Source organism: Anguilla rostrata, chromosome 10, assembly GCF_018555375.3.
Source record: "Anguilla rostrata isolate EN2019 chromosome 10, ASM1855537v3, whole genome shotgun sequence".
Classification (NCBI taxonomy): domain Eukaryota; kingdom Metazoa; phylum Chordata; class Actinopteri; order Anguilliformes; family Anguillidae; genus Anguilla; species Anguilla rostrata.
This window is the reverse complement of record NC_057942.1, coordinates 37451757-37460950: the sequence shown is the minus strand read 5'-3', so window position 1 is coordinate 37460950 and position 9194 is coordinate 37451757. Positions and strand designations below refer to the sequence as shown.

The 9194-nt window shown below is 42.8% G+C and overlaps 1 protein-coding gene across 1 annotated transcript; it reads right to left on the bottom strand.

Moving 5' to 3' along the window:
• Nucleotides 1–1680: 1680 nt before the first annotated feature.
• klf9 (Kruppel like factor 9) lies at nucleotides 1681–7380 on the bottom strand. Its single transcript, XM_064296887.1, has 2 exons — nucleotides 6495–7380; nucleotides 1681–5159 (listed from the first exon to the last, which is right to left on the bottom strand). The coding sequence occupies exons 1-2, from the start codon at nucleotides 6916–6918 to the stop codon at nucleotides 4879–4881; spliced, it is 705 nt and encodes a 234-aa protein (XP_064152957.1). The 5' UTR covers nucleotides 6919–7380; the 3' UTR covers nucleotides 1681–4878.
• Nucleotides 7381–9194: the final 1814 nt, after the last annotated feature.

Here is a 9194-nt window from a genome sequence, read left to right as displayed (position 1 = left end):
ATTTTAAAAGGAAAATAAAATTGATGGTGATGACATTGCTCACTCAGCATATAATGAATGTCTTAACAGGGCAGAACAGTGCCTGGCTGCTCACCTTACCCATGACTCTCCTGACCTCTGACCATTCCCAGACTCCTTTGCACACAGTCTGAGAAAGGCTTCCGTTTAGTTGTTCTTGTATATATCGATGAATATATTTGCATGTGGGGTGACCAAATACAGCTAGCCTTTTGGGAATTTGGCCTGGACACCCTGAGCCAATACAACTCCTTTTTCAAAAAGTGTCATTGGCCCTTTAATGACCACGGTGAGTTAGTACCTTGGTTTAAGGTTTCATCGGAAGGACAGCACGGTCCCTCCTGTGTCATTGGATTACTGTTTCTCTTCCATCAGTAACTTAATTTTCGCAAGGAGACCCCCATCCAACTACAAACCAAGCTCGTAACGGCTTAGCTTCAAGCAGTTTGAGAAAACGCGTACTGGACATGACAGCACTGCCCTCTAGCGGAAGAGTAATGCAAATAACATTACCACGTGCAATGGCAGGGATAATAGTGAGTGGACGGACTTTCTTGAAAAAACAATACATAGGAAACATAATTCTGAGAGCCGTTTGACTTCAAGATTATAATGTAATTTGATTTGATCCTCATTTATAATGTTTTTCTGTTCCTGTTAAACCTGACGTTGATACAATATCATGGTACCCAAAAAGCTAACCCCTGCCCTGGATGCAAAACACGATAAATGAATCCACAGATTTGGCACGTGTACCAGATAGAAATCACTTGAAGACAAAAATATTTTGGTGAGTTTGGCCTTTTTAAACGTAGACGCCAGTATTATTTTTTTCTTACGGTATAGAATAATAAGCCTACCCTATCATTTACTCTTAATAAATCGTCGTCATAAAACTTGTTTTCTTGTTCTGTCGAAGGTATTTTGTCCATGGTAGGCTATGTGAATAGGCTGGAGCCTTGTTACTGCAGCCTAGCACGCCTGCAATAACAGCGGAAATACTGCTGTTTCCCGGGGACTATCAGGTGTTAGTCACCGCGGAGGTGTGTCTGCTGCACCTGTGAGGGTGTAGCATGTTCTTTGTTCACTGTTCTAACTTCGTGACGAATTCCACCTCCCCAGAGTTTGTGTGACGACTGCATGAAGGACGTCGCGGCAAACAGAACACTGTTATTTGCTCAAATGGCCTTCCATAACTATAAACACCTGACAAAGCTGCAATAAGAGCGGCGCCCTTCCGTACCTGGAGACGTGCACGCGGACGGACAGGAGACCGCCTACTCCCAGAACACCACTGAGTGGCTCAGGAGCATTTTCCAGGCGCTGCGTTTACGTCAGGTTGACTCACGTGTTACGAGAGCCGCGGACCAGCCTTTTCCGGGTGTACTAATTGCCTGACAGAGGAGGATTGTGGGAAGGGTCTGACCACCTCGTTGGCTTATCCTGACACCATTTCTTTCAGAAAATGATCTACCTCTGTATATTAAAGTGTGTTAACAGTTAACAGTGTGACCACTGAGCCTGACCGTGTTTGTGTAGATGTGACGTGTCCCATACCTGTATATATAGTTTCGAGTGTATGTTCTGCTTTTTGCTTACTTGGTGATACTACTCAAATTAAACCACATCCTTAGTCTGCATGAAAAGGACATCAAACACGCATATGTACAAAAGCTGTGGCTTTTAATGTTTAAAGTAATTGGATAAAACCCAGTTTAAACCAGTCAAACAGTTATGTACATTACCTTATACATTATAAACATGGAACATATAATGATCATAAAAAAACCCGAAACAAAGGCAAGAGGATCTCTTCAGGTACACTGAAAAGCATTGCACTGAAATTGTGTTTGTCCAACAGGACTAAATACAGAACGTGGCAATTATTTAGGGTGTGCCTGTTGCAGGGTAACATTGAGAGAAAACCACATCATTCTGACTGTCATGGCTACATACTACATAACACATTTCAATGAAGAAAACAACCATTTTATAATTGGAGATTTGGGGAGTGCAGTCTGCTATAAATGGATATAAAAAGTATAATCTGCGACACCAGTTATCCACCAACAGGTAAAATGTTGATGAAACATTTGTCCTTGAAAAGAGTTCTTTCCCACAATATTGCGGAGGGTGTTGTTTCTGATGAGGTCATTGACACCATCTCAGCTGATTGGCTATCAGCTAGGAGATTTCTGGGTATTGTGGAAGAGAAGGGGGTGGGAGAGGTGATATTTCAGCCAAAGGGAAGGCAATCCTGGACCTGGAGCTTCAGTCCTATCTGGTTTTTGTTCCATCCAAACTAGCACATACACTTTGGCCGAGATATTAAGTCTGAGTCTGAGCATGAATATTCAGAGTCTGAATAGTGGAACATGGAGAACCTCCAGCACATAGTCACCTACATTCACGATGCCTAATAATTAATCTGATTATGTAGTGAGGTGTTCGGATGGAGCAAAAACCAGGAACATCTCTGCCACTGCACAACCACGGTTGCCTACCCCTGTTTCAGTCACCTCAGAATCCCACGTTTAATTCGGTTGAATCTCTCCCGTCTCCACCTTATGTGACGTGTTGGTCAGCATTATGCAACAAAATGGCTTCCGTGCACCCACCAAAGTGAACGCTACAAAATGGTGGCGGCTGATATGAGCCACCCTCCCACTGAGAAGTGCTTCCAGATCACTGAAATTCCCAATTACTGTGGTAGGAACCATTTTCCATGTCCCCATTCATAGGCCTCTGTCCAAAACCCAGTTAATGAATGTCATTTTATCTCCATTGACAGCATATATCCCAAACCATAACACCGCTAAAGGACGGCAATAAAACAAATCATTACAACTATTTATATTACATAAATGCATACACATGCAAAAAAAAAAAAAATTTGAAAAACACTCTATTAAGGTACATTCTTTCTGATGAAATGACATTCATTTTGGCTCCTAGGGGGCACTAGTGATGACACCAAAGAATTAAAAACAATTTTGTCGCACAACGTCCATCAACTGGTAGAGGTAGACCACACATCTGTTTATTATTATTATTATGAATAATAATAATAATAATAATAATAATAATAATGGAATAGGTACCATTGCCAATTTGGGTTTTCTTACCTTTAGCTACAGTAAAAAGATCTGATGTAAAATGACCTTGTCCCAAATGAAATGTAATAATCTTAACATTTAGGGGAGATTATTATTGATCTTAGCGTAACCAAGCAGAGAAAAATCAAAAAGTGCCACACACACAGATCTTTCGTTATTCCTTAAAAATGACTCAAATGCACAAATAAACTAGCACAGAATACAGAAACCACAGTGAGCGATGCCAGGCCGGGTTTTCAGCCAGATGAATGAGTCCGATCATATCCTCAGTGAGATCGAGTAACAAACCGACGTCGCGAGCCAGATCCGCCCAGTACCCCCGAGACACAAACGGAGCACGTGGGGGAACGACATCGCCGATTGTCCTCTTAAATTCTGTAGAATTCTGCGACTGCTAACGGGGGAGACACCTGGCTGGCAAGGCAAACGGTCAATCGTAATTGTCCTTGTTATAACACCGGCCGTTATCCGTGTTTACAGGATCATAAAGAGCAAGGCTTCCTCTTCCGCCGAGAGCAAAGTCGTCTGTCTGACGCTTGCACGTGCGCGAACTCACAGGCTTCCTAAGAACGCCTTCCGGTTAAACATTAATAAAGAAATGACATGTTTCTTTTTATCGACAGGGGAATCGCAGAGACGGACAAGATATTCCTCCATCTCTATTTGTCCTGTGCATCTCTTTCTCGCTGTTGCTAGTCTCTATATCATTTTGGTTAACATGTTTTCAGTGTATCGCCAGTACAAGTAGTGGTTAAAAAGCACTGAAATGTAAGCATTCTTAATTACTATCTAACACCAAATACACAACTTCCAGTTAAAAAAGGCAGCGTATAGAAGTCCTGAACACTTGACAAATGTACAATGGAGTTTAATGCATCTTCCCCTTCAGTGTGTTTTTGAGTAAAAAGAAAGTCAAATAAAAGCGAATATAAGTTAACCTGATTGTTAGAAAAGATTTACAAAATATTTAAATTATCAGTTTTGCATTATTCATGATACGATTTGACACCAAGACTTAGTCAGGCTCAAGTGTAATCATATCACATCTTAATGCTTTATACAGAACAAAAAACATTTTTTTGCTTAATTAAAAAAATGACTGAGAAACATAGATAACTGAGCAGCTCTACAAATGGGACCCTCAGTTTGCCTCTCGATTAAGGTCTGCAAAACTACCGGTAGCCTACTGATCCTCAAAAGACTCTGAATGCCATCTGCACTTCATTTCATACCAAAAAATAACCCTTATATTTTCCCTTATGAATTCTGTTCCTGTACATTTATATTTACATACTCAATACATTCATCTTTGCTGTTTTAGCGTTTGACAGGGGCGGTGTTCTGAAAGATGTTTGTATAAGATTTTGTTGTGGTGGGGGTGGGGCGGGGGTAAATAAAAAAAATCTGAAAAATTCAACTTTGTGCAACTGTACGGGTAAGAATACCCCCCAGTAAACACACTGAAATCTTTCTCTGTGAGTCTGAATGGGAGCAAAAACAGCAGTGAAGACATGCCAATCCAGACATGCCAGTCTCCAATCCGGGCAGTGCCAGCCAACATCGGTGTTACTCTTCTTGAACGTTCCACAGCGAGCAGTCTATGTGTAAGTCATAGTGGTGGCTGGGAGGGTCAAAGGTCAGGGACCACATGGTGTGGTGAAAGGGCGTGGTATTGCTGGAGTTGGGGGCGGGGTTGTGAAAGGGTGGGGGTGGGTTCTGGGGAGTAGCTGGGGACCACCAGACCTCACATGCTCGCGGACGTCTGGTCCCCGGAATCGGATGACGAGGACACGGAGGATGAAGAGCGCTTCCTCCACCCGGACATCCTCTGGATCATGCTGGGGTGGAAGTTGGCATGGCGACGAGCGTGCTTGGTCAGGTGGTCGCTGCGCATGAAGCACTTGTCGCACAGTGGGCAGGTGAAGCGCTTCTCGCCGGTGTGCGTGCGGTAGTGCCGAGTCAGCTCGTCGGATCGCGAGAACTTCTTGGCGCAGTCAGGCCAGGTGCACTGAAAGGGCCTTTCACCTGCAAGACAAGAAAGAGCCACCAGGAGGCAGCACAGAGTCATTCAAACTCTCTTAAAACACCGCACATCCCAGATAACCCTGAGATGTGCAAAAAAGGGTTGAATTTGCCCACTTCACAAAATAGCCAGCTTTTCCAATAGTAAATAATAATAAGAATAATGAAGGTGGAGATGGTGATTATGATTACTATTATTAATACAATGAATAATGTAATGTAACAATTATATTTTAATTATTTACACTGAGTGTTAATTGATGCTCTTGAGAGTACATTGTCAGTCCATAGATGTCATGCCCATAGATATCTCATTTAAACTTTACACTGAGAGCAAGCAGAAACAATTTCATACGCTAGATAAGCGCGTATGGTAATTTTACATTTAGCGCATGCTACCTCACTAAATCTACCAGTAGATGGAAACATGTCCCGTCATCAAGTAAAAGATGGGCGAGTCATGGTATAGCTATGACGTATTGAAAAAAAAATGGCGCAGAGTTATATGAGGACAACATAGTGCTGTGCAATGCATCGGGAAACGCGCCAGGCAACATATGTAGATATACACTTGCTACTTTTAAAGATAGTGCAGCAAGACCTAGATACAGTTGAAGAGCGCGAGATGTATATCTCTTCTATCTTTACAGGAATATGAATGTCAAAAAAATAAAAACCCCACAGACAGTGACACACGGAGCCTTAATATATGGTGGCAGTGGTGTTTCAGGTTATGCATTAAGAAAAAAAAATTCATTGCAGAACTGCGCAATGACCCAGCACATGCTGTTCTCAGCCTGGGGAGTCACACTCCCTCCTGTCAACAGGGCGTCACGGTACCGCCCCCTCAGCGCGCGCACACCAATCTCGGTCCCTCTGGCAGTCTCACACCTCCGCGTGCTGGGGGGGGGCGATTCTTGTGATTCCTCTTTTTTCGGAACACGGCGTGCTGTAGCGAGACCAGTTGACCGCGGCACACTTGAGTCGTGCGTAGTGTTTACTCATCAAGAGCATGATGGTTTCTTCGGAAAGCCTATTTCGCAACCTCGTGTGCTCAGGGCGGATTCGTTTTACCACCAGACTTGGCAGGCCATATGTATCGAGAGCTGATTCAGGGAGTTTGGCTGTTGTCATTAGTTTCACCCAACAAATTTTTACTAGGTCACGGTCTATTGTAATTAATGGCTTTATTCGGAATAATAACTGAATCATAGCCTGCGATCCGTTCCAAGCAGACCCAATATCTGCACGCCACAGCGACTGCGTACATTTTATTCCAAGAAGGTTTATAAGGCATGTATATAGTAATAAAACAGTAGTTGCGCATTTCACACTTACCGGTGTGTACCCTGAAGTGCGCTTTGAGATGAGACGATTTTCCATACACTTTGCCACAACCGGAAAAGGGACACCAGTGTCTCTTCTCGGGGGGCGCGCGCAGTCTCCCAGTTCTCCTTTCACGCGTCTGCATCGCTGCCACTCCGCTCGGTTTCCGCTCTGGCTCCCCGCTCACCCGGCTCCCACGGACACCCTGCTGGTTACCCGCATCACTCTCGCCCAAACATTTCGTTCCGCTGCCACTACGGTTGGCCGGGTTACATTTGTTCAGGTCGAGCAGAATCATTGCGACCATGTGCAACGTCCTGTTCTCTTGACTATCCTTCGAGACATCTTCCGCCTGGATCATTTCAGGACAGCGGTCCCTCACCGCCTGGTTAGAAATCGAGACCAAACATTCTGCTGCAAAGTCGACATCCGACATAGCTAGTCCCACTGAATGAGAAAACGAAATATACGAACCCCAAAGATATACGTGCGGAATTTAGCAAGAGCTTTTTGAGAAATTGGACGACATTATTCCCTTTGAAAGATCAGACGTTAATGAACGCAAAACACACTCAAAGATAACCGAATTTAAAAAAAAATCGTTCCCAAAACATGTGGTTTGACCACCGCACACACGTGTCCACCACAACGTGACTTTTGATAATATTACCGGTTAAAAAAATTATATATTCCAACTTATCCAAAGACAGTTGGTTCAAATATAGTAACCCTCGCTGCCTGCTAAAAGAATTCAGAAATATTTATATATATAATCCAGGAAGTCTTCAAACAGCACAGCACATGCTTTGCTAGCCACTCTTGACCAGATCTCACATGCGTCAACTCGTATTCCTGTACGGCTTTTCAGTGTCCTCTTCTCTGAGTAACAATTTCGCGGAATCCCAGGGTGTCATAATAAAGACGGGCTCCGATTGGCTAAAAGTAACAGTGACGCAACTTTTGTATACACTGTGCTGAATCATCGCAGACCGGTTGTATTGACAGTGCTGAGACCCAATAGCTTGAAGGAGACAAAAAAACTGGGCGTCAACAAAAGAGAAACCAGGAACTAATATAAGATATTGTTTACTGGGGTATGCTGCACGTGTTTTTTTTTTTTTTTTCCGAAGAAACGTAACCATTTGTCCTACTTGAGAGAACACTGGTATATGTTTATGCTTTAGCTCAATTTTGATCTACTTCCAAAGACTTCCCAGAAACTTATTTTCAGCTAGTTCGAATAACAATGTCAGAGTGGCTAAACAAGGTGAACTACAGCGAAGTTTGCCAAACGAAAACTGATTTATCGTGTTATGTGCTTTATCTGGCAAAACAAACACAGGACAAAGGCAGCCAGTTTGAACGAGGGAAATGCGGCGTTGTTTTCTTGTATATTTCTTTCTCATTAGAAAACTCGGATGTTGCGAACGTGACGCTTATTAATGTATTGTCCTTTGACGTCCACTGTGCTTAACTTCGAGGTGCTTGTTTGCTTGTATGGGGGAGTGTGATGGCTCTGCCACAGCAACAAAATATAAGACCTGCATACCTTTTAATTCAGTAATGTTATTTGCATATCAAGTTTGGTCAAGGAACCCTTTACAGTACCTTCAAGTACCCCCAGAGGTCTGCAGACACCCCTGTTGAAAACCCAGGCTTCACTATTTCTTCCAGAAGAATAAAGAAACCTGTGACAAAGCAACAGTAATCCTGACCTGAAATCAGTGATGCCAATCAACAGAGCAGGTCCTTTGGCAGTTTCTTCCTGGGAGGCAGATTCTTCTTAAAAATGCAGCATGTGAGCCAAATATTTTTCATGTCATAACGAATGAACAAGTTGTACTGTACATGTATAAAACAAAGCAGGTAACTTATGTGTAAAACAAAGCAGATGCCTTATTAAAATATAGCTATTTCTTATATTGTTCAGTTACTGCTGCGATGGATGTTCTCAGACACTGTACAGACACGGGCGTAGACAGTCACAAGTTTTGATACACCTGTAGAATAAAAATATTTACTTTCCCAGTTCCCTGACCATTATGCGACTCTGCCAGTGAACCTGAAAACGCAAATGGGAACTGAACCAAGCTCACGATACTTGTCCCACCCTTCCCCAGCCTTCAAAAGGATGTTTTTTTTCCTGTCCAGAGGAACCCTCCCGGGAGGAAAGGTTCAAATACTAAACATGTGAACGTTGCCATGCTGAATGTCAACATACAATTAAGACAATGTGGGAAAATATGAAGATGTGGTCGAGGATGAAGTTTCCATGGCAACTTTTTTTTACTTTTATGTGTGTTGGGAAAGTGGTTTCACGCTACCTGGGCCCAGTTTCATTACACTGGGGGGATCTTAGTTTAGTCATATTCTACACAAAATTATGGGGAATGAAAAACAGGTTTAACCGCAGTGCGTAGTATGCAGCACTCATCCCTGCCAAAGAGTATCGCCCTACCAATGTTACTCACCCACAGGTGATGCACCCTTTTCATTAATTTAATGCATCTAAAACCTGTCATTTTATAACCTTTCATATTATTTTAACCAAAAAATGTTGTAATGTGCACCTGTCAGAACACAATTCTGTAATTGCTGAGTAATGAAATTGCAAAAAACGATTAATAAGTAACTTGTCTGTCCCCAGTTTGCCTCGCTGAAATGAGTTTAGACCTTTAGCTGTGGGCGGTGTCTTCCAGCTGTTCTCGCTGC

Bases quoted from the DNA above. Each gene is read 5' to 3' on its own strand.
- klf9 (XM_064296887.1), bottom strand. From the start codon at position 6,918: ATGTCGGATGTCGACTTTGCAGCAGAATGTTTGGTCTCGATTTCTAAC. The intron at 5,160-6,494 runs GTAAGTGTGAAA...CTTGTCTTGCAG, and splicing joins GCACTTCAGGGTACACACCG to GTGAAAGGCCCTTTCAGTGC.